At 41.3% G+C, this 24,853-nt stretch overlaps 1 protein-coding gene across 2 annotated transcripts in view; it reads left to right on the top strand.

The window, feature by feature from the left end:
- Positions 1-24,853, top strand: part of Myo1d (myosin ID) — a 316,231-nt gene that overhangs the window by 89,881 nt on the left and 201,497 nt on the right. Inside the window, exons 2-11 of one of the 2 annotated variants that reach the window (XM_042282484.2) lie at positions 532-740; positions 4,658-4,751; positions 6,054-6,219; positions 7,651-7,704; positions 10,020-10,115; positions 14,073-14,189; positions 14,730-14,933; positions 16,260-16,405; positions 16,484-16,598; positions 21,501-21,671. In XM_042282484.2, the coding sequence (XP_042138418.1) occupies positions 532-740; positions 4,658-4,751; positions 6,054-6,219; positions 7,651-7,704; positions 10,020-10,115; positions 14,073-14,189; positions 14,730-14,933; positions 16,260-16,405; positions 16,484-16,598; positions 21,501-21,671 (1,372 nt within the window). The remainder of the gene's footprint in view (positions 1-531; positions 741-4,657; positions 4,752-6,053; positions 6,220-7,650; positions 7,705-10,019; positions 10,116-14,072; positions 14,190-14,729; positions 14,934-16,259; positions 16,406-16,483; positions 16,599-21,500; positions 21,672-24,853) is intronic. The other variant, XM_076577607.1, reaches the window with a different exon arrangement.

Genomic DNA, 24,853 nt, shown 5'->3' with positions numbered 1-24,853 from the left:
GTTAAGTTCTTCTTGCCTGAATTTTAAACCGTTGGTCTTTTTCACTAGTGACATCCAAAGGGTACCACATCAGATATGGTCTCTACTATTAGTTGGTTTGTTTTTGTTCTTGTTTTGGGTTATGTTTTTTGTTTGTTTGAGCTTCACTACATAGCTCAGACTGGCCTCCAACTCACAGCAATCCTGCCTCAGGCTTAAGAGAGCTAAGTGTAAGCTACCATGCCTGACTCAAACATAGTCTTTGAGTTTTTGTTTGTGTATTTATTTTTAAGACAGAGTCTCACTCTGTAGCCCAAGCTGTCCTGGAACTCACTGGCTTTAAAATCACAGCAATCCTCCTGCCTCAGCCTCTTAGGAAATGGGACTACAGACACAAGCCACTGTGCCTAGCTGTAATGTGGTCTTTAAAAGTAAACTGAGAACTGATGATTATCAGATCAGAAACAGTTTCTGGAACATTTAAGCCTGTTTGGTAATAAATTAAGAGGAAAGAACCCATCCCACCTATCTTTTGTTCTTGCTTCTGTGCAGATTTGAGAAAGGACGCATCTACACATTCATTGGAGAAGTGGTCGTTTCTGTGAACCCCTACAAGGTGCTGAACATCTATGGAAGGGACACAGTTGAGCAGTATAAAGGTCGTGAGCTATATGAGAGACCTCCTCATCTTTTTGCTATTGCTGACGCTGCTTACAAGGCTATGAAGAGGCGATCAAAAGATACCTGTATTATGATATCAGGTATTTCGAGGGGGCCCTGGTTCCAATGTCAAAAGTTATTTATTTATTTTTTTATTTATTTATTTATTTATTTATTTATACTCCGGAATTCACACAGTTGATGAGATTTTTTTTTTCTTTTTTTTAAGCTTAGAAACCTAAGGTACTTTATAGGACTCAGAAAAGTAATGAACACTAAATACCAAAATATTTCTACCCTGTTTGATCATCCTCTAGTCTTGGTTTTGGAGGCTGAGACAGGAGGATTGCTTGAACTCTCAGGAGTTCAAGACCACCCTTAACAACATAACAAGACCTCATCTCATAAAAAGAGTACATATTATACTCACATGCCTTTTGGTCATTTGTAGACTGAGCCAGCATAGGATATGATTCCTCCTATCTGAAGCACACGAAAAATAACAAATAAAATGACACAAAAATAGTTCAGATGTTAACAGAATGAAACAAAGAAAATGATGCACTTACATGCCAAATGTGAGGGGTGAACTCAAAGTCAGACTGGAGTTTGGAAGTTGGCGCTCTGGCGCAGACAGAGGTGGGAGTGGGCTTCGTGAGCTTGGACCTGAGCCTTTTGGAGGAGAGGATGAGCTGCAGCCCTCATGCTCAGAATGGGAGCCTAGCCACTCACACAGTGCTGAGTACTTTGCAGCATCTCACCCAGTAAAATGAGGACAAGGAAAATACCTTCTCCCTGGCCCAGGATGGCCTCTAAAGATGTGGGAATCTCTGTGGGTGCTAATAATACTTCCCATTTACTTTAGTGGCTTTGTGCTTTTCAAAATATTTTTATGACCATTATTTTGTTTTGGTTATCAAAATAACTTTAAGTGGTATGTAGCATAGTTATTTTTCTACTTTACAGATAAGACTGTTAAGGATCAGAAGATTAAATAACTTAGTGTTGGAATTAGAGAATTATAGCCCGGGACTAAACTGTTTTTTTTAATAACTAAAACATTTTTAAAATTTAAAAAGTTAACCAGTTTGCCGGGCGTTGGTGGCGCACGCCTTTAATCCCAGCACTCGGGAGGCAGAGGCAGGCGGATCTTTGTGAGTTCGAGGCCAGCCTGGGCTACCAAGTGAGTTCCAGGAAAGGCGCAAAGCTACACAGAGAAACCCTGTCTCGAAAAACCAAAAAAAAAAAAAAAAAAAAAAAAAGTTAACCAGTTACATGAATTTATGAATGGAAATTAAAAGTCCTTTACTTTTTTTTATACAATGTATTTTTATCATTTATCAGTGTGTTTTATTATTTATTATCCCCAAGTCCCTCCCTTCCAATTCTTCTCAACCACCATTTCCTCCTCCCAACTTCATGTCTTTTTTTTTTTGCATGATATTAGACACCTTTATACACATGTGTGTAGGGCCATCCCCTGAAGGATGGTCCACCTACCAGAAACCACACCCCTGAAAAAAAGCTGATGCTCTTTCCCCCAGGTAGCCATCAACTGTTGGTAGCTCCTCAGGTAGGGGTGGGCCTTGGGAGCTCCTTTTCCATCCATGCTAGAATGTTGACAGGCATGAATCTCATGTAGGGTCTGCTGCAGGCATCCATAGCTGCTTATTGTGAGTTATGAATATGGGGGCCCTCTTGTATTTTAAAGACAGTTTCACAGCAGTCCTCCCTAACTTCTGGCTCTTCAAATCCTTCCACCCCTTCTTCTACAATGCTTCTTGAGCTTTGTGATATAGATACCCCATTTATGGTTAAGCCCTGCACAGACCCTTATTCTCTGCACTTAGACCAGTTGTGAGTATCTGTGTTAACCACTGTCACTACAAAAAGATATTTCTCTGATGATGACTGAGAGCTGCATTAGTCTATGGGTATAAAGATAAGAATTTAGAAGACAGTTTGAGGCTATGTCCATAAAAGTAATAGTAGTAGATTCCCCTAGGCCTATGACCTCCCTAGCCACAGGTTCTTGGCTAAGTTTACAGAACCAGGCATGAATTTCCTCCTGTGGCATGGGCCTTAAGTCCAGTCAGATAGTAGTTGGCTAACCCCATAACATTTATGCCATTATTGTAGCTCAGAGGGTAAAACTGTTGATGAACACCAAATATCAGCAGCCTACATAGCACCTCCTGGGTACTATGAAAGCAAGTAAGCAGAGAGAAAGCTTCCAGGTTAGTACCAGCTTGATTTCTACATCTCTAGTGACCGAAGTATAGAGTATCTTCAGCAGTAGGTCTTACTATCAAGTCTGAGTGAGCAACCATGTGCAATGGCAAGAGCTGTATTTTTTTGTCGGGGGAGGTTCCTCTAGGACCCATCTGACTCGGGGGAAAATGCACTTGTTCTTGGACGTCTTGTTCCCCAACATTCCAGAAGTAGCAGATGGTTAGTGTGTGTCCTTTTGCATATTTTCTCTCTGTGTAGGTACATAGAGTCACATGTGCATAAATAAGTAAAAATGCAGAATTGTAATTATGTACTGCTATTACAAAGTTAGTTTTTCCATTTAGCAGTATATAGTGAACACATTTTCACTAGGGCTTCTATAGAACTAGCACATTCTCTTTAGCAATTCCATTATGTAATTAACTCTTTTTATCTAATTCTTTATCGATCTATTAGTCCAACTTAGTCATAACACGTAGTATAATCTGTAAAAAAAAAATAGTTTTAAAGCCTTGGGAGGTTGATACATTTGTTTATACTACATTTAAAAATTCCCAAGCTGGACGCCAGTGGCACACACCTTTAATCCCAGCACTCGGGAGGCAGAGCCAGGCAGAGCTCTGTGAGTTCGAGGCCAGCCTGGGCTACAGTGTGAGATCCAGGACAGGCAACAAAACTACACAGAGAAACCCTGTCTCAAAAAACAAAAAAACAAAACAAAACAAAAAACAAACAAAAAAATTCCCTTGGGCTGGAGAGATGGTGCAGAAGTTAAGAGCACTGACTGCTCTTCCAGAGGTCCTGAGTTCAATTCCCAGCAACCACATGGTGGCTCACAACCATCTGTAATGAGATCTGGTGCCCTCTTCTGGTCATACATGCTGTATACAAAATAAATAAATAAATCTTAAAAAAAAAAAAAAAAAAAAAACCTTAAGTTGGCATCTAATAGTGTGCAGTGTCCAAGTGAATCACTATGGCAACAAAGAGTAGAATAAAATGGAAGTCATATCTGTTTAAAAAAAATTCCCTTGGGAGAAAGTTTAGTAAGGGAAGTTTTGGTGTTTAAACAAGTAGAAGGAACTTATAAATCTTTCCCTCCACCACTACCACCTGTACCCATTGTCACACTTTCCATGATGCCTTGTGTCTCAAACATGGTGTTTTCTTTTTTCACTAAAATTATTGTAATTTTGTTGGGTTAAGACTTTTATTTTTCTTTCTTTCCTTTTTTTATACTAAGAGACTGGGTCTAACTGATTTCAGAAATCCCTGTGCTCAAGCTACCTTTCTCAGCCTTCTGGGTCTCTGGATCTGTGAGCACCTGACTCTAATTTTTGTAATCAATTACTTTATTCCCATTAAATTTAAAATAAGTTTTCTGTAGAAAACAAGGTTATATGAATGTAGCTGTAGCTACTGTTTGGATCATCACCTTACTTTGTTTCAGCTATACTTAGGAGTAATTGCTTAGTCTAAGGAACTAGTCTAGCACAATTTACTCTCTGATATATTTTCCTTAACTAAATATTGATTTGTAATTTATAATTTTGCTTCTGTCATTTTTTAAGACATGTTCATGTCTATTAGAAGCAGCCGAGGACAAAATAAATAAGAAATGGGGAAGGGAAAGGAGGAGAGGAGGAGACGGAGCGGGGAGGTGGAAGAAAATGTAACATACAATTTTAAATAAATAACCATCAAAGGTTTAAACTATTCTGTTGACAATGAGCTTACTCCTGGCTTTCCTTACAATATTAAAACCCTGCATAATTCTTCCCTCCAGGGGAAAGTGGAGCTGGTAAAACAGAGGCCAGTAAGTACATCATGCAGTATATCGCCGCCATCACCAACCCCAGCCAGAGAGCAGAGATAGAAAGGTAAGGGATCAGGGACACAGATTGGCTGAGCTGGGCATCATGTGCAGACTGGGCTAGGCCTAAATTGACAGTCATCAAACATTTTTTTTATGTGTAAATTGCTTTGATTTTCACATTGCATATTGTCTTTCTGCTTTTCCTTCTATTGCTATATCAATTTCCAGATTTACCAAGTTAAAAAAATATTAAAACTACTTTGAAAGAGTTGGAAGTGTCCTGGTTCCAGACAGATTTCAACTTCAGCAGAGTATTGGAATTTGCACAGCTTGACTTTATTGTTCAAGCCTCTGCAGGTTCCTTGCTCTGTTTTTAAAAATTGTGCTCTGAGTGAAATGGGGCCCTGGAAGGTAGGCCCATGACTTCCCATTGCTATCACAACCATAACCCACTGATGCTGGGAGCCAGAGTAAGGTTCCTGTGCAAAAGGGTCTCATCCTGCACTGGACTGGGCTCACAGTCAGATGAGTAGCATAGTTAGTTGTTCTGTGCTGTGTGGGGCACCAGAACAGTGCCTGGCATACAGTGTTTGCTAAATAAATATGTAAAGAGTGAATGAGTGGTTATTTTGTTTGTTTTTTTAATGAAGCAACATGACTGGTTTCTTATGTGGTACAGCCTTTTCCTGGTTGACTGCTTTAAAGCTGAATATTGGTTCACTGATGAGTCACAATTCATCTATACATCACAGGCAGCTTGACAGCTCAAATCTAGGGTGCTGGGTGATGTGAAGAAAGAATTTAGATTTGATGATATTGTGCGGACTTTGCATTTTTATCATAACTGGATTACCCAGTCAAAAGAATCCTTTTAAAAATGTGTGACATATTCCCACTTCTGATTTTTCATTTTGCAGTCTAATTTGAGAGTGAACATTTGATCAAATTTTTATAATTTTTTTGGACCCCAGGAGAATAGCTGGCTGAGAACTAAATTACTTTCATTTCTATATAGCAGATAAGGCTTATGTAAATTGACTGTCTTTCTGGAGCATATCGGGCCATCATCTAATGGTTTCCTTTGTAAGCAAGCAGTTCCTACACGCATGCCTTTGTGAAGCATACAGTCATTTATGGGCAGCAGTTTGAAGGGTTCATTGCAGGATTAGTGGCAGAGACGATGGTCCACTAATCAGGTCATGTCAGAGGCCAGGTTATTCCTACAGGTGTGACTGTGTGAGAAGACTCTTGTCAGCGAAAAAGAAACAGAGAGAGAATGACTAAAATGAAGTTAAGGTTTATCCAGTTTTTTTAAATGTCTTCATCTCTGAAATTTTTTCAAATAACTTTGATATATTTTTGTTAGAGTGAAGAATATGCTGCTGAAGTCAAACTGTGTTTTGGAAGCTTTTGGAAATGCCAAAACCAATCGTAATGACAATTCAAGCAGGTTTGGAAAATACATGGATATCAACTTTGACTTCAAGGGAGACCCTATTGGGGGACATATCAATAACTATTTGCTGGAAAAGGTAAATGTGCTAGATTTCTAGGGTGATGCTTGTGAGAGCTGAATGTTTAAAAAATACTATTCGTGAAATTTTATTTCTTGTTTTAAAGTGTGTTTAATCCCATTATCCCTCTTCAAGTTTGCCTTCCATGGTAAGAAGCTGTCCTCTTATATTCTCTTCTGAGCACTTAGCTGTGGTTCTCAACCTTCCTAATGCTGTGGCCCTTTTAATTCAGTTCCTCATGTTATAGTGACCTGCAACCATAAAATTACTTCATTACTACTTAATAACTGCAGTTTTGCTACTGTTATGAATCATAATCTGAAACACGGGATATCTGATATGCAACCCCTGTGAGAGGATCGTTCAACCCCCAAAGGTTGAGAACCACTGACTTGTTATATCGAGTTAGAAAATGTTAGACTTTGTCGATGCAGATTTGAGGTGTGTATGGGACAGGAAGAATGTATGACAACTTCTGGGTAAGGTGTAACTCAAATCAATTAAATCTCTCTCTCCCTCCCACCCTCCTTTCCCCTGGGTGACTGAGGCTGGCATGTAACTCACCATCCTCATGCCTTAGCTTTCTAAGAGTTGAGGTTACAGGAGTGTACCATCATGCCCAGCTTTCAGACCTAGACTTTTTTAGTTACCATCCTCCATCCAGTTGGCTTGTAACTAACTTGAAATTTTCCTCCCTGGTTTCTCTTTGCTTGCTGCTATATAAGGTATATGACTGGCTGCAGCAGGATACAGGCATTCCTTCTCTTGGTCCAGTTAAGCCATGCTCAACTCAGAGCTTCCCTATCCCAGTGACCCCACAGCATCATACGGCACTGTAATTTCTCTTATCTGTTACATCAAGGCTGACTATTTAGGAAATAAGTGCTTTATCAGAGTCAGTTGGACAGAAACAGAAGATGCGCCAAGTATTACCCATCTCTTCTCCATAATGTTTCGTGGTTCTGCTGTGTGTAATATTAATCAAAAAGAACACTTGAATGAGCACACATGTTGAGCAGTCTCTTTGGAGAGTCTAAGCAGAGTCCCGAGGGCCTGATCATGTTGACTGATTTTATTATAGGATATGAGGCATTGGTCTTTGAAACGCCAGCAGACTCTGGACAAGGGAATGTTGAGAATGTTCCTCCCTAGCATTCCTTTCCATTCTCCCCCTCAGTTCCTACCACTTGCACATACTATCTTTAGACTCCAGAGTGAACAAACATGGTTTCATTCCTCATGAATGTTAAAGCACCCCCATTTTAAGTAATATAAAGAATTATCAAAATAGTGCCAGGAAAACCATAGAGAGCACCCATCTCTGATAAGCTTTGGCCATAGATTTTTTTAAATGCACTGTGAATACAAGATTCTCTAAGAAAGTTGCTTCCGTGTCATTTATACCTACATTTCAGATTAACCATTTTTTAAAAAATATTTCTTTCTTAGTCTCGTGTGATTGTGCAACAGCCAGGAGAACGAAGCTTCCACTCTTTTTATCAGGTTAGTCACCAGTTCCTTATGCAGAGAATTGATCATTTGCCTGGTCGTGCTGAGAAATCTTTCTACTGTCCTATGCCTCTCTGGCTTTCCTTGTCTCCAAACAAATTACATGTATGTACAAGCATGAATACATCCTACCCCACCTAAGAGACTGAATGTGAGCACTGTGAGAGCTGGTAGGTGGCCAGCCAACTGAATGCTCCCAGGCTGGGCATCACCTGCATTTCCTCAAAGTGGAGGTAACAGTATAATGACCATGAGAGCTTTTGCTATGGCACCTTCTAGATGTGTTTATTTCTTTTTCATTTGACTTGAGTTACTACTCCTGTACTTGAGAGTTCTCCAGATGAGAATATAAATTTGGTTGCGTCGCTCTTGATAGGTATAGGGTAATATGATTACTTTAAAAACAAAAGCAGGATCTATAAATTCAAGGGAGAATTATCCTCTATGCTGTCAACACTCAAAACAAATCATCTTTTGGGAATGTTGTTAGAGTTTGAAACAAACTCTTAAATAACCCTCCTTTGGCACATCTGCTCTTATAGAGCAAGTTGATGTTAATATGGTCTTTGAAGCTCAAAGTGATATAAACCAAGACTACTAAAAAGGCTGTTGACCTAATTAAGTCACATTTGGGGTTTTAAAGAATTAAAACACTGGGGTTGGGGAGCTATCTCAGTTGATAAAATGCTTGCTGTGAGTTCAGTTCCCAGAACCTGAATTTAAAAAAAAAAAAAAAAAAAAAAAAAAAAAAACCAGGATTGGTGGTGTCCATGTCCAGTCCTAGTGCTGCGTAGGCAGAGACAGTCCTGGGGACTGCTGGCTCCAGGCCAATTTAAAAACCAGTGAATGGAACCTGAGGAATGACACACAGCCAACAGGAACACACATGCAATGACACATTTAAAACTATGAGTTAAAAGGATTGATTTCTGTGTAACTGTCTTTGAAGGTGATTAACGGTGACCATACAGTTGAATACAACATTGTTTGATTAGGTGACTGCTCTAGTCAATGCCATTCAAGTTCTGGTGTGTTGGATAAGAAATAATCATTCTGTAAGGCCTGATAACTGTACATTTGAAGTAAGCCAGAGCTTGCTGTTCCGTGCAGAACCCCTCCTGAAGGCATGCTCTGTAGCACAAAAGGGTAACGACTTTGTTTCTGTTGACAGTTTGCTAGATTTCAGATAAACTATTTCTCTATAAAATAAAAGAATTGGTTGTTTCAACAACTTCAGCTCTTGCCAGTGTCTTTCCCGGCTGGATGAAGTTACTGAGAAGTATCGTCAGTCTGTGTGAGAGTCACAGCTGTCAGTTACACTCTTTTCTGATGGTGACAGTTGAGGAAAAGCTGTGCAGCACGTGGGACTCCACGTGACGTTCAGTTGATGCCTCTTCTCCAGAATATTGACTTTTCTAAATTCAGCAATGTGACACTGCTGAGCAACAAGCACCTCAGGCTGAGCAAGGGCTTTCTAGACCAATTTTGTTGTGAATGAGCTGAGACATTTTAACTGATATTCCTCCTAACTGTGTAACACTCTGCCTATCTATCTATCTATATATATAGAAGCCATTTACCTATAAGTGAGAACAACAGCAACAAAATAAAACAAAATCCAAAAATCTCCTCAAAGCATCTAACAGAAGGACCTAAATGTATAAAGCCTGGAAAATGAGTAGGAACTAGATCACCACTAAGTTAGAATATTTGACATTTGGGAGATCAGTATTTGCTTTGACAGTGGATTAGTCAGGAGGAACTAATTCCTAGAGAGACAGAACCAGAAGAATGGCTGTTTGCTAAAACAGTATTTGTTAGACTGGCTTACACGATGTATTCTGGGTAGTCCAGCACTGGCTGTCTTCGTGCTGGAGACTGGAGAGGCTGAGAACCCAGGAGCTGCCCAGCCCCCGGGGCTGGGCACCTCAGCAGTCCTAGTCTGGTGCTGAAGGCCTGAAAATTCCTGGAACTGCTGTCTTCCTTGGAAGTGTGAAGAAATTGAGTTCTGGTCCCAGCAAAGGAATACATTAGCAGTGGTTGTGGCTGCAGCAGCAACCAAGTGGATGAGTGGACCAGCAAGATACAAAAACGAAATGCAAAGCTCTTCCCTTGGACCTCCTTTTATCTAGGCTGCCACTCACAGGCCCTGCCCACACTTAGGGTGGTCTTCTCAATTCAAAGAGTCTGATCAAGAGAATCTCTCACAGGGGTACCCAGCAGCTTATCTTTAGTTGATTCTAGTGCTACCAAGTTGACAACTCCGATGAACCATCACAGCAATTTAATTTAAATTGAATATTTTCCAGCTGCTCCAGGGAGGTTCTGAGCAGATGCTGCACTCTCTACACCTGCAGAAGTCCCTTTCATCCTACAACTACATCCGTGGGGGGGCACAGCTGAAGGTAAGTTTCTTCTTTGAGAATGGAGAGGAGGCAGAAGGAACACAAGCTGTTCACCCAGGCCTTCCGCTGCCCTCGGGCAGAGGAGTGTCCTCTGCTCTGCTTTCCAAATCTTAGTCAGAAATGTGTTCCACCACTGAACTGAGCATCTGGCTAAATAACCTTGCATGACTGTATTGTCCTCATCTAGCAGAAAAGTTCCTCTCCCCATATTCAGGGTTTTCTCTTACTGTTTATAAAAACACTGACGACTAGAAAGCCTTCCTCATAAGAGTTGGTGTGATTTGGCCAAAGGCATGTTGCTATGACAAAATTAAAAAGCACTTTGATTTTCTCCCCACTTTTTTTGTTGGTGGTGGTTTTTCAAAACAGGGTTTCTCTGTGTATCCCTTGCTGTCCTGAAATTCATTCTGTTAACCAGGCTGGCCTCAAACTCAGAGATCCCTAGTGTTGGGATTAAAGGTATGCACCGCCACCACCCAGTTTCCCATTATTTTTAAATATTGATTGTGATTATCCTAGAAATAGTTTTGTGGCCCTTGGGTTTTCTCTGTAGTCATCTTTCCAAAGGACCCCTGTTTTCCCTTCCCCTGCTTACAGGCACTTGCATACACATCTGCAGGCCCTTTCTTGCTCAAAAATGAGTTTTTTAAATGAGTTTTCTTCTACCGGTCTCACAGCCAGTTTAACAATGTGGTGGCTGGTGAGAGTGTCTGAAGAAGTCAATGTGGTGTTGTCCTAATTTGTTGGAAGCGAGGTATAGAAATGCAGAAGCTGTGGCGGGCTTGGGCCACGGTTTCAGTTGTTGCTTCCGGAAGGGTAAGAGTATGCATATTTGGACCCCGCATTTCTGTATTTTTAACTCTTCTGTAATAAAAAGTGCACTGCCAGCAGGGTACAGTGGCACATGCATGTCACCTCAGTATCCAAAAGGCTGAGACAGGAAGATGCTGAATCCACCCGAACCACAGAGCCAGACCCAGCTCAAACAAGAAAAAGCACTCGTGATTTTAGTTGGATGAAGCATAAAAAGATCTCTGTCGGAAAAGGATGTGGGAAGTGTTTTTATTTAAATTATTATTCCACTTATGCTAGTTATACCCGTATTACTGGCTTAGCAGTATTTTTATTGCTGTTCCTAGAAATAAATGATACTTAGGTTTTGTAGTTAATTTTCTATTATTTGGCATTTAGGTTATGCTACCTTTTTATACTTTTCTAAGAGTGGAAATGTTTGGCCAAAAATGAATTAAAAATAAAACAGTAGAAGGCAATGGTCCAACTTTCTCAGCATTGCCAGAAATACTTAAATATAGAGAGAGGATTATGAAATCAACACTTACCTCTAGGAGCTGGGCTATTCCTTTACAATCAGACTATCATCTGATTGCCAAAATTACTTCAGGCCAAGTCATGTAGCTTACTACTAAGTATTAAGTTAATATTTGAACTTCTTTCTAAATAAAATTCATCTTTGGTATTGTTTTTATTGGTTTTCCATTTGGACTTTTCCCCCCTTCCTTTCTGACAAAAACAAAGAATTTGTGCTCATACTCAAAACCTAAGCTAGAGGCTGGCTCAGTGGCTGGAGAGGTGGCTCAGCTATTAAGAGCACTGGCTGCTCTTGCAGAGGACCCTCCTTTGATTCCCAGTGCCTACATGGCAGGTCAAAAACCATCTGTAACTCCAGCTCCAGGGGATCCAATATTCTCTTTTGGCCTCCATGGGCACCAGGCACACACATGATACACAGACATACGTGCAGGCAAAACACCCATGCACTTAATTCAAAACAAAACAAAAAAGCACCAAAACACCCAAAGATACATGCTTAAATTCTACCATGTAGAGATGATAATTAGTAATGACTTGCATGTATATTCATTAACAAAATCATACAACAAATCCTACTTAACCCTATGTTTACTATATAACAACATAATCACTTCCTCTATACAAATATAAGTATGATTTTAATATTCATAAAATATTACATGTATTTTAATTAATCTTAGGATGTAGAACTCATGAACAATTAAGATACCTTGGGTCACAAGTAAGAGAAAATCCAGGTAGAGTTTCCTGCACAGTAAGGAATTCACTAACCCTGTATGACAGCAAGTGCTAGGATGGTCACTCCTGTGCCTCAGGAACATTGCTAGAGACCCAGGTGGGGTTCATGGGTTTTCAAACTTACAGCTCTGCTTCGCTCAGTAAACTGGCTTGCTCTCTTGGTCTGCTTTTGTCATGGTCTCAAAATGTCATCAGCAGTCCCCAGTATTCACAGGCAAAAGAAATGCTGTTTTTGCCACTTTATACACATATGTCTTCCTAGGGCCCCTCCCCTTACACAGCCCCTCATGTGCTTTTCCTCATGCCTCCTTGATCACAGTAGCATCATATGCCTTTGGCTGACCACTCACTTGATGAGGGAAGAAAAGGTGTGTCTTAGGGTTCTGTTGCTATGATTAACACCGTGACCAAAAGCGACTTGAGGTAAAGGGTTTATTTCTGCTTCCAGCTTGGAAGTCCATCATCCAGGAAAGTCAGAATAGAAACTCGGGCAGTGCACATGGCCATGGAGGAGTGCTGCTTACAGACTTGCTCTCCGTGGCTTGCTCAGCCTGTTCCCTTAGACACCTCAGGATCACTTGCCTAGAAGTGGCGTCACCACAGTGGTCTTTGCCTCCAAATCAATCACTTATTAAGAAAATGCCCACAGGCTCACCTGCAGGCCATTGTTTCTCAGCTGCACTTCCCTTTTCTCAGATAACTCTAGTTTCTGTCAAGTTGCCTATAAACTATCCAGGATAATGGCCATGATCACTTTAGAACCATGAAGCCCTTAGAGGCTGGGAGCAAGCCAATCAGGGATGAGCTTGAAGAGGACTAAACAAATCTTGTTCTATTAGCAATAATGAAATAGTAGAGGAAAGGCTGTCAGAAAGCAGCCCGCAATTTATTTTTATGGGACAGAACTACAGTCTCAACATGCAGTTTACAATAGCAGTATCTGATATTTTAGTATTTTTGGTATGGTAGGGACCAGACAACAACCTATAAGAAGTCTTTGTAATTCATGAGAAAATTGAGGCTCAGTAAGGCTGAGCATCCATCCCATAATGAAAAAAACACTGATGGAGATAGGGGCTTGACTGGTTGTGCCTGAGACACAAAAGAACGTGTGCTCCTCAGGCAGAGAAGGTTTGCTTTTGTATGTTGTTCCTTAGTTAGGCAAGCATCAGACCAGGGCACTATCCAAGCAAGAGGAGCAACTTGTTAAGAAAAGGGTTAGTCCAGAGCTGCTTCTGGGAAAACTTGCAGTAGAAGCAGTTGCCACTCTTTACTGTGGAATCTGTTGGCACACTATCCATCCAATCTCCATCTCCCGGGGCTGCAGGTTCATCATTGAGCTCCTCTGCTCCAGTCAGAAGCTCTATCTTACCACATGAGAAGAAATAATAATGAAGTACGGTCCTGGACTCTTTAATAGCTTGCTAAGTGGCTGCAGCTGGCGGCTTTGCTCTGGGTGCCACTTTTCCTCACCTGGGAAGTAAGAAGCCTGGTTATACAGTGTGAAAGCTGTTGCCGGCCTACACAAGAGGACCCGTGGGAGAGCTGCAAATGCAGTAACCACCCATGGACTTGAGACGTTCCCACATTCAACATTTTCACGTGTGACCGCCTCTATGGCACGTAGAGCTGTGATCTTCTGTGAGCCAACTCAGGACAGAAGCTTCCAGAAAAATGCATGGTGCTTATTTTAAGTGACAACTCTCATGCACAAATAGGCCTCATACATCTAAGCAATGTTTCTACCATAAAGTAATTTTTTAAAATATTTATCTCCCTCAAAGTAACTTAGTACAGAGGCATCAAGACTTTGGCTAAACACTTCTGTTTCATGATTAATGCTCATGTGAAATGTCTGTGACTTAAGATCTTCATGTTCATGTCTAGTCTTCCATCAATGATGCTGCCGAGTTCAAAGTCGTAGCCGATGCCATGAAAGTCATCGGATTCAAACCTGAGGAGATTCAAACAGTCTATAAAATTTTGGCTGCCATTCTTCACTTGGTGAGTAAGGACTCCCAAAGCACATTGTATCCCTGTGGAAACAGGGTACTATTCCAGAAGATTTTGTTCCTTGTCGAAAGTAATTTATTTTATGAAAATTCCGCTGGTGTTCTGAAAAACGTGCTCTGATTTTCTTCATCATTTTATATTTTTGAGAGGTTCTCCAAACCACTTCAGGTTTGGAGGCTGTGCTCAGTTCACTGTACTGTGAGAGCCACAGACCTTGAACTCAGCACCGAGCCGAATGGTGACGCCTCTGAAACGGATGGCTACAAGTGGCCTCCGAGGCACAGCCATCTAGGCCAGCACGTAGACCAGAATGGCAGAAAGTATCTGTGAACACGACTGCTTAACAATGCAGACCCTCCATCAAAAATGTATGCTAGACGGGAGGACAGACACATGTGTGGAAAAGAGGAAAAGAGTGGAAGTGCTAGGCTTTCACATCTGACACGCCGTTTGGGAAGGTAGGTCACTTGAATTCGTGATCTGTCAGAAGTTGACCGGAAACGGTGTCTTGTGTTTCCGTTTTTGATACAGGGGAACTTAAAGTTTATAGTAGACGGTGACACGCCACTCATTGAGAATGGCAAGGTTGTGTCTGTCATAGCAGAATTGCTCTCTACTAAGACAGACATGGTGGAGAAAGCCCTTCTGTACCGGACGGTGGCCACAGGCCGTGACATCATCGACAAGCAGCACACGGAACAGGAAGCTAGCTACGGCAGAGATGCCTTTGCCAAGGTGAGACTGAACTTGATCCGTGGGTTGCGGCCTAAGTGAAATCCCGTGAGGATGTGTTCGGACATCCCTGACAGTGGGCTAAGGGTTTTTAGAAACCCACTTTCTGACTCCTGCCTGTGAGTCTCACTGCTGGAAAAGCAAACTAGACCAAGTGGGGATGAGGGAGTCAGTGCCTCTGCCTCAGCAGGTCTGGCACCGCTTTACCTCCCCCACCTCCTTTTCTGCTATCTTCAGCCATTTTTACGTATTCCAGCATATTCATCGATTCTCAAGCCTCATGAGTTCCTCACTCCTTTCTGCTTCTACCCACAGGGTCCGCACATGCCATTTCTCTGCTCGGGTTGTTCCTCTCTTCCCATCTTGCTCTGTTTAGTCACCCTGCTGGCTCAGCCCAAGGGTCTCTTCCTCAGAGAAGCCTTCCCTGGATGGCCTGAGCACAGAATAAATTAAAGTCACTTCAGCGGGCTGCAGAGAGAGCTCAGCAGTTAAGCACACATACTACTCATGCATAGGACCCAAGTTCAGTCCCCACCACCCAAGCTACTTGTAATTCCAGCACCAGGAAAAGCAGCACCTCCAAGGGCACCTGCCTTCACCCACATCAGGACACACATAATACACTTTAAAAGTCCCCTCAGACACTGTGCCTGTGTTCCTTCACCCCGTTCCCTCCACTCCTTGGAGACTACACCTTTCTGGGTGCTGAGTGCTGTATTTCCAACAAGCTATATGTCTAAGTGCTCAGCAAATATTTGGTGAGTGAGGGAATAAATTCCTAAGTACCCAAGGCCATTTACTCCTAGCTCAGTGTTGGTAGAACAGTTTTTAGAGGTGAGAAGAGCAGATGTAGCGCTGATATAAGAAGACATGGACACGTGCCTGGAGAGTCGTCTTAAAATACGAACAGTAGCCAATAACCTATTTAAAAATTCAGATTGCGGGGCTGGAGAGATGGCTCAGAGGTTAAGAACACGGGCTGCTCTTCCAGAGGTCCTGAGTTCAGTTCCCAGCAACCATGTGGTGGCTCACAACCATCTGTAATGAGATCTGGTGCCCTCTTCTGGCCTGCAGGCATGCATGCAGGCAGAACACTTGTACACATAATAAGTAAATAAATCTTTTAAAAAAAAAATCCAGATTGCTTGCTTCAGGTTGGCATATATCATGTAGCTGTTTCTGTAACAGGTTATATAAATTTCTAATTGTTCCACTTAGGCGATGATAACACATGTGCTGAGCAGTAAGAAGAAGGGATTGAAGACATCCTAATTCCAGAGGGACTCATTCCCCAACAGATAAGAATTTATGATGTTCTGTCTCTCACAGGCAATATATGAACGCCTTTTTTGTTGGATTGTTACTCGCATCAATGACATTATCGAGGTCAAGAACTCTGACACCACGATTCATGGGAAAAACACTGTTATTGGTGTATTGGATATCTATGGCTTTGAAATCTTTGACAACAACAGGTAAACTGGATAAGATACTTAAAACCCTGTTGTTCATTTTTTTCGGTATTTAAGCCTAACATATTCCATCTCGTGTAGCTTTGAACAGTTCTGCATTAACTACTGCAACGAGAAACTGCAGCAGCTGTTTATTCAGCTGGTTCTGAAGCAGGAGCAGGAAGAGTACCAGCGGGAAGGCATCCCTTGGAAACACGTGAGTGCCCTTGTGAGGAGTGTCTCCCTGTGCTGCCCGCCTTGCATTCCTCCTGACCTTCTTGGGTTCTTGAACCCTTGACCCGAGCCTTCCTCCTTGAGATCGGCTAATCCAGCCATGCTAGTCCAGTCAGTGCTATTCCTCTAATCTGATATCCTGCCTTGTTGGTGCCCAGGACATGCTCAGTACAGCCTTAAGCCTCACATTAGCTGTGTGGCTGATGCCGCATGGCTTTCTGGTTGCCTTTTGTCTGTGAGAGTCTACTAGCATCACTCAAAGTTCACTCTTTCGACTTAACTTAGATGAACTTCCTTCCAGACCCAGTTCTTGTTCCTCCTTCGTTTTCTCCTCTCCTCTGTGCACCTAGTGGCGGTGAACTGCTCTCGGCTCTTGATGAGCCCCTCTGAAGCCTGTGCGTTGGAATGCTGGAATACTTTGTCCCAGTTCCACCTTCTTCCTTCTGCTGTCACCTCTCTTCTCGTGCGCTTTGTGAACCTTCGCAGTTGTCGGAGGCAAAGTCTGCCAATGCGCTGAAGATAGGAAGTGACACTGGTCTGGGCGGGACCGAAAGGCTCATTCTCTGCCAGCAGACCGCCTGCTCCTGACAGAAAGGAGACTTAGTGCTCTTCTTGGACATTCGTATTTTTAAGACAGTTTTGGGAGCAGGCCTTTAAAAACTGGTTTTCTGTGACTTTCTGGTGTTTTCTTGTAGTTGTGCGTGTGTGTGTGTGTGTGTGTGTGTGTGTGTGTGTGTGTGTGTGTGTGTGTGTGAGAGAGAGAGAGAGAGAGATTTTTGTAATTTGTTTTGTTTTGGGTTTTTTGAGGCATAGTCAGATGTTTCCCAGGCTGGCCTTGAACCTCCTGTGAAACCAGGCATGACCTTAAGCTCTAATTCTCCCTCCACCTTCTGAGTCCTGGAGTACAGGCTTTCACTGCCATGCCTGGCTGCCGAGTTTCATAAACTGTATGCACTCTCCCTGCACAATAAAACGCAAGCCCGCATTTGTTCTTTGATAGCAAGCGCAGTAGCAGTAAAAAGCTATTTGAAATGTCATATTAAAGTTATTTTTATATTCATACCTTCCTAATTTCTGTTTCTACTTATTCATTTTAAAAAGAGAGAGAGAGTAGTATAATAAATAGCATTTCTGCCTCAAATTGCATCCTTGCCTTCCAACGTGTGTTAAATATTAGACTGCCATAAAATTTCATTTAATATATTAGCTTAAATTTTTACATATTTAAAATAAACCAGAGTTGTCAGTTTTATTATAAAAGAGAGCTGCCTGTTGTTTGATTTAAACGGCGACCCCTTATAAATATTTAAAATATAGGTCAAGCCAGGCAGTGGTGGCACACGCCTTTAATCCCAGCAGTAGAGAGGCAGAGGCAGGCAGATCTCTCAGTTCCAGAACAGTCAGGGATACACAGAGAAAAAGCTAAATAAATAAATAGCTAAATAAATAGAAATGAAATATAACTCAATTAAATTAATATAACTAAAATACAACACCAAAAAAGTATTATGTGAAGTTTCCTAAGAATAAACCTGTTATTTAATATACAATATAACTGAAGCTGAGGCTTTTTTTTTTTAGTGTGAATCTTATCATAAAACCTGTTATTCAGATGTGATTTGAAGGTACTGATCCAAAAATATCCTTTGAAACTGGTTGTGGTGGCACATTTGTAATTTCAGCACTCCAGAGACTGAGGCAGGAGAATTCCAAGTTTGAGGCCAGTCAAGGCTACGTAGTAGGACCCTGTCCAAAAAAAAAAAAAAACCCACAAAACATTAAACCAAACGAACAGAAACTCCTTTAACAATCAGAATATCAAGCTCCCCAGGCTCGGTTGAGAGAGGGGAGAGTAATAGCTGCAGCGGTGTCTCGTCCAGGGAAACACCTCGGGAAAGCTCAGAAACCCTAGAGATGATGGGCTTTGGAAGAACTGAACCAGACCGGACCACGAAGGGAACAGAACCCAACTCCCAGGTGACAGAAACAACATGTTGGCGTGCACCAATATTGCCAGCTCCATTTCCCTCGGAACCCCAAACCCTAAGCGTTGTGATTCCTCTATTGCTGTAGAACATCTGTAAGAGGAACACATAAACTAAGTGTGCCATCAACCCAGCCTTAGCGTTTATGCTGAGTTGCCCTCCTCATGCCACTGTGCCTTCCTCACATGTCCCAGGTGACACTGAAGTTACTCAGATGTCACATGTCTTCATCTGTGATTTTCAGTGTATCTCTCTAAGAAATAAATACTCCGACAAAAACTGTAACCGTAGTTCTCTGATCCCATCCCCAAATTAACAACAATTCCTTTAATGTCATTTCCTATTCCTTATGTTGTTTTGGTGGTGGTGGCGGTGGTGGTGACAGTTTGCGTGATTGGATCCAGATAAGGATTTTGCATTAAGATTGATTGGTTGGTTGATAGGTTTCTCACATAGGTCTGGGCTCATGCCTTCTCTCCTCACCCCTTTCTCCTCCTTTGTAATCTTTTGTTGAAAAGAGTGAGCAATTTCACCATAGTAAGCACTTTTCTCTGTAAGGTTTCCCAGCCCAGATTATGCTAATCCAATTCCTGAAGTGTCATTAACACATTTCTGTGTACCTATGTATTCTGTGTACTGGAGATTAAATCTAGTGTTCAGAATTAGTTTTTCTCCACAGCCTGTTTCATGGCTTATATGTGAATGCCTACCAGGAGTTCATAAAATCTGATTATCCCTCTGATTTCATTTGCTTCAAAAGTTTATAAATATATTTTTAATTTCTATTTGTGTGTGTGTGTATGCTTGTATATAAGTGCACTGCATGGTTACAGGTTCCATGCAGGTCAAAAGAGGGTATTGGAACCCGTGGAACTGTAGTTATAAGTGATTGTGAGCCATCCGGTGTGGGTGCTGAGAACTAAATCAGGTATCTCTGCAAAGAGCAGTAAGAACTCTTAAGCACTGAGCCCCTACAAATCTCTGGAGCCCCTACAAATCATTTTAACTATTGAAATCTTGACACTAGTGAACTCTCATAAAGTTAAAATGCAATTCAATTGTTTATGTGAAGCTTTCTAAGAATGTATTGTATACATTATTTTATATAGACATAATATAGCTGGTTTATATTTTATAGCAAATTTAATTATAAAGTCTGTTATTCAGATTCCATAGGCATAGGCAAGCAAACTGCTATTAAAGGTGCTTGTATTTGGAGTGAGGATGTGACACAGGACCTCCATATCCATCCGCCATTCTGTCACAACTCTCCCATCTCTCTTTATGTCTTGTAAAAAACTCATGGGCATTCCAGGTTACCAGAGAAACCTGATTTTAAAAAGCATGCTTTAAGTAACGCTTGAAGCACCATTAAACTTAAAACCAAGAGTCACTAGAATCTTCAGCAGAATCACTGGCTTCTGGGAACGCAGTTGGAATTTTAACACATTTGAACTTACTTTCATAGTCCTAACGTCTGACTGGTGATAGATTCCTGCATTTGTGTATTTTAGGATATTTTTCTAAAGGTGGAAATAACTTTTCTCCCTAACTGAAAATACAATAACTCCCCACAGTAATCATCACTGTTTAAAAGCAGGTCTCTCCACCCCACTGAAGTTATGGACTAGGTAATTTTTGCAGTAGGGCTGTCCTACGAATTAGAGGGTTTAACAACATCCTGACCTTCAGCCCTCAACACCTATAGCATTCCCCAGCCATGACAATCAAAACTGTCCACTGACATTACTAAATATATACACAGAAAGAATTAACCTCAGTTGAGAATCAATGATTCAGACAAACCAGAAAAGTGTTTAAAAAAAAGAAAAAGCTGGGGGGGGGGTAGGGTAGGGGTGGGATGACACTCATTTTTTAGGCTTTTATCTCAAAGGAAACTCAGAAAAAAATACAAAAGACTAGAAATGGGGCTGAAAGCCGCAGCAAATGACTGCATAGGCCTGTAGATATGAAAGCCTGAAGCTGGAGCCCATAAGACACTGTCGGGTTCTGCTGTGAGTCTGTAGAGCTTTCAGGAGGTAATGGAGACGATGCTTAGTTAGCTGCCTCTGACATGAGATGCCATACATCAGCACACAGTACTGAAATTTTTTCTCATCGGTGACTCACCTTCATGACATACAGCTTGCCTGAGAGAGGCCTGTGAAGGCTGTGTCTATGCTGCCCATCAGAGCAGGAAGGTAGTGGTAGATTTCTGTCTACACCTTGTATATGCTGAAATTGCTAAAAAAAAAAAAAAAAAAAAAAAAAAAAAAAAAAAAAAAAGCCCAAAGTTCTTCACTTCATTTGCTTTGTGGAAGCAAGTGGAAAGCTTATTTTTATCTTCTAGATATACTTACGACTCAATTAATTTTTGAAAAGTTTCAAAAGTGTTAGATTCATATGCTTTCTAACTTTGGGGAACTAGAGGAAATTCTTTTGAACTTTTGTCAATGCATGTCACATGAGTAGAACCGCAGATTCTGTGGAGTACTTTGACTTCATCATCAGAAGAACATCAAATGATATCTTCAGGTTATCTGCTAGCACTTAGTGGAAACTGTTTCATGATTAATGGCCAACAGATTGGGGACTCACAGACTGAAGGAGTGGGACTGGGTGTAGGACTGGGAGACAGGAAGGACTCAGACAAGAATTAATCACATTTGCCTCAGTCCATGGTCATCCTGGTGTCTCCTTCATGGCAGAAGGAGAATGCAGACAGTAAGTGAGAATCCTCTGTTAAAATGTGTGCTCATTGTAGCGCTTGACCTCACTCCTGCTGTCTGCCTTTTTGACATTGGGGTGTTACACAAGTCTGTGAAACGAAATGAGACACCTGTGTCTTGTCCATCAGGGTTCCCATTCTCTTGGGCATTGCTCTCTTGCTTGTCCTGCAGATTGATTACTTCAACAACCAGATCATTGTGGACCTTGTGGAGCAGCAGCACAAAGGCATCATTGCAATCCTGGACGATGCTTGTATGAATGTTGGCAAAGTCACCGACGGAATGTTCCTTGAGGCCCTGAACAATAAATTGGGCAAACATGGTCATTTTTCCAGCCGGAAGGTAATAATGAGCTGTGAGATTTTCACTAGTTGTTTGACAGGGCAACATTGCTTCACATTAGGTTAAAAGAATGTACACTCAAATAAGGGGGGAAGCATGAATGCCTGGTAATGATGAATCACCATGGGTGAGTTCTGCTTCTCTGATAACAATGAAGAGATTGACAAAAATTATAGTATCCAGGAGAGGGAGCTACAGACCGTGGAATTTGCTAGAGGCAGGAAAAATGAACACGGTTCTTTAGAAAGCATGATGTCATTTATAACCAATAGGTGCTGAGTCCTTGTTCATGCGCTAGAATTTTATGTCTGCATCTGGTAATTCTGGCATAAGAAATTGCTTTTGTCCTTGACTTTTCACCATAATCCTCATTTACTAAATAAGGAATGTGCACTGCATTCTTTAGACCCTATGACTTGCCCAAAAGTGAGAAATTCTAGCTTCAGTCCCTGTTGTTATAGAGAAATGCGTTCTTTCTGTGTATTGAGTATCCTTCCAGCTCTCCATTTTTTACAATCTAAAAGTGTTACAAATAAATCACATCTGTATAATAACTGGCGGCAGTTGTGGTTATCAGATTTTTGTACTAGATCTTATATGCAGTATGTTTAGGTGTTCTGTGTTGGGGAGGGATACCTCCTCATCATTCCAGTCTTCCCCACAAATGCAAGCTTGTCTAGTAACCAGGCGCTGCCAGGAAAGCAGGCCCTGTTCCTTCACATCCAGAGAGAAATGGGCAGGCACTTCTGTTCTTCTGTAAATCTGTGGCACGTTGCCACTGTCTCATGAATAAATCTACTTCCTAACCACATCCCCTTTGGAGTTATATAACCCGAACAGAGAAATTCCACAATTAACTAGAGAAGGTGTAAATCATCTTAAAATTGTTTCTTGACTGACATTTGTCTCAGGCCGGTTATTTATAGCTACAACTTGGTCTTCAGCTCCTGCAGACTGATCTTTGCTGTTAAGAGCCTTGGTCCCTTCAGCCAGTTCTCATTTATACTCAAAGGTCTAATTAAATGCCTCTCATTTGACAGATCTAGTCCTTGGTGCTGGGCCCAAAACTGCACAAAGTAAAAAGAAACCTAAGTCACAGGGACATATTTCAAGGGCACCTTTATCTGAGCAAATTCCTGTGAGGGAGTTTAGAGATGCCTGTTGTCATCTCAGCTCAGGTTCTGGAGATTCATCTACTACTGCACCCTCTAGATACTAGACAGTCAGTGTTAGTGAAATTACATTGAACTGGTCATGATCCTACTGTATAAATCTTACTTAAATTGTTTTTATTTAAATGGATATCTGCAAGTCTCAAACATGACACCCCAAATCATTATTCTACCTTTCACCCTGGCCATTTATATAACTGAATTAACTAAGTTTGTCAGAAAAAAAATAATGACGATAATTTTTTTCATTTTATTTTATTTTATGTGTATGAGTATTTTGCCTGCATGTCTGTATACCATGTGCATGCAGTGCCCTCAAAGGCCAGGAGAAGGTATCAGATACCCTTGGGCTGGAGTTATAGTGGGTTGTAAGCTGCCATGTGAGTGCTGGGACTTGAAACCAGGTCCTCTGGAAGAATAGCCAGTGCTCTTAACCACTGAGCCATCTCTCCAGCCCCTCAAGCAGATACTTTTGAAGTGTAATCTCATTGTTTTATTTTTTTTTTTTTTTTGAGATGGACTCTAGCTCTATGTTACCCACACTGACCTCAAACTCCTGGGCTTTGGTGAGATCCTCAACTACTCAAATAACTAGTGCTAGAGGTGTATGCCATACACCAAACTGGAATCTTATTCATAAGGGCAACTGAACATCTTATGTTTAAGCACTTGCTAATGATTTGATAGGAAATGCTAAATAGTAATTTAGGTATGGATTTCTTACTCTTTTATTTGTTTATTCATTCATTCGTCTTTTTGGTAGAAGTCTCAGTTTCCCAACAGACCAAGTACCTACTTCTTTTTCCCCCCTCCCTCGGTATCCCTTGGACAAATACTGAGATGGAACTATTTAAAGTGTGTTCTTTTGGAGAATTTGTGTATATGTTATATGTGTATGTGTTCCTCTGTGAGCATCTGGAGGTCAGAAGTCAATGGTCTATATCGTCTCTGTTACTCTCCAACTTAAAAAAGATAATTTACATTTATTTACTTATGTATTCATATGTGCACATGTACATGCATGTCTTGGCACACATGTGGAAGTCAGAGGACAACTTGCAGGAGTTGGTTCACTCCGCCATGTAGCTTCCAAGAATCAAACTCAGACATGGTGTTAAGCACCTTTAACCACTGAGCCATCCCACTGGCCTAGTTGTTTTTTTGAGACAAGGTCTCTCACTGAGCCTGGACCTCCCTGATTGAGCTATACTGGCTGGCCAGCAAGCTTCATCTGCCCTACCAGCACTGGGGTTACAGACACCACTGTACCCACCTTTGATGTGAGTGCTGGGGATCCAAATCAAGTCCTCGTGTTTGTGCAGCAACCGAGTCATTTCCCCAGCCCCGTCTTCTGAGGAATTTAGGAAAGAAATGACATGGCCAAGCCGTCAGAATAGTTCAGTCACTGCACACCTTTTTGTTAAATAATGCTGTTGGGTTGTATGTTGAGCCAGGTATCATTTGCTACTGCTAACTGACCAGGTAGACTTACTGGCTTATTAAATAAAAGATTGCTGGCTTTTATTTGGGGATAAAAATCTTCCTTTTGCATTAAAGGTACCATGGAGAGGCAGTCACGTGATCCAAACAACCATAAAATATTTTAAAATAAAGGGTTAAATAATAAGTATATAGCAAAATATAATTTTTGTGTGTTGAGGAAAATCACAGCTTTGCATTTTATCCAAATACAAGAATGGCCTGTAATTTGAGTCTTTTTCCTTCAAGAATTTTACAAAGTAAAAGATTTTTTTTTTTTTCAAAAGGGCAGTGACGGGGTGGGCCAGAGAGAGGGCTCAACAGTAAAGAGTGCATAGCGGCCTTGCAGAGGACCAGAGTTCAGTTCTTAGCACCCATGTCAGGCAGCTTACAACTGCCTTAACTCCAGAACCAGGACATCTGAAGCTCTCTTCTGGCCTCTAATGGCACCATACTCACAATGAACAACCCTAATACACACAATTAAAAGTAAAGTACATCTTTGAGAGAGCGGGAGAGGATATATTTTAG

Source organism: Peromyscus maniculatus, chromosome 8 (genome assembly GCF_049852395.1).
Source record: "Peromyscus maniculatus bairdii isolate BWxNUB_F1_BW_parent chromosome 8, HU_Pman_BW_mat_3.1, whole genome shotgun sequence".
In the NCBI taxonomy this organism is placed as follows: Eukaryota; Metazoa; Chordata; class Mammalia; order Rodentia; family Cricetidae; genus Peromyscus; species Peromyscus maniculatus.
Note: the sequence above shows the minus strand (reverse complement) of the source record. Positions and strands in the feature narration are given on the sequence as shown.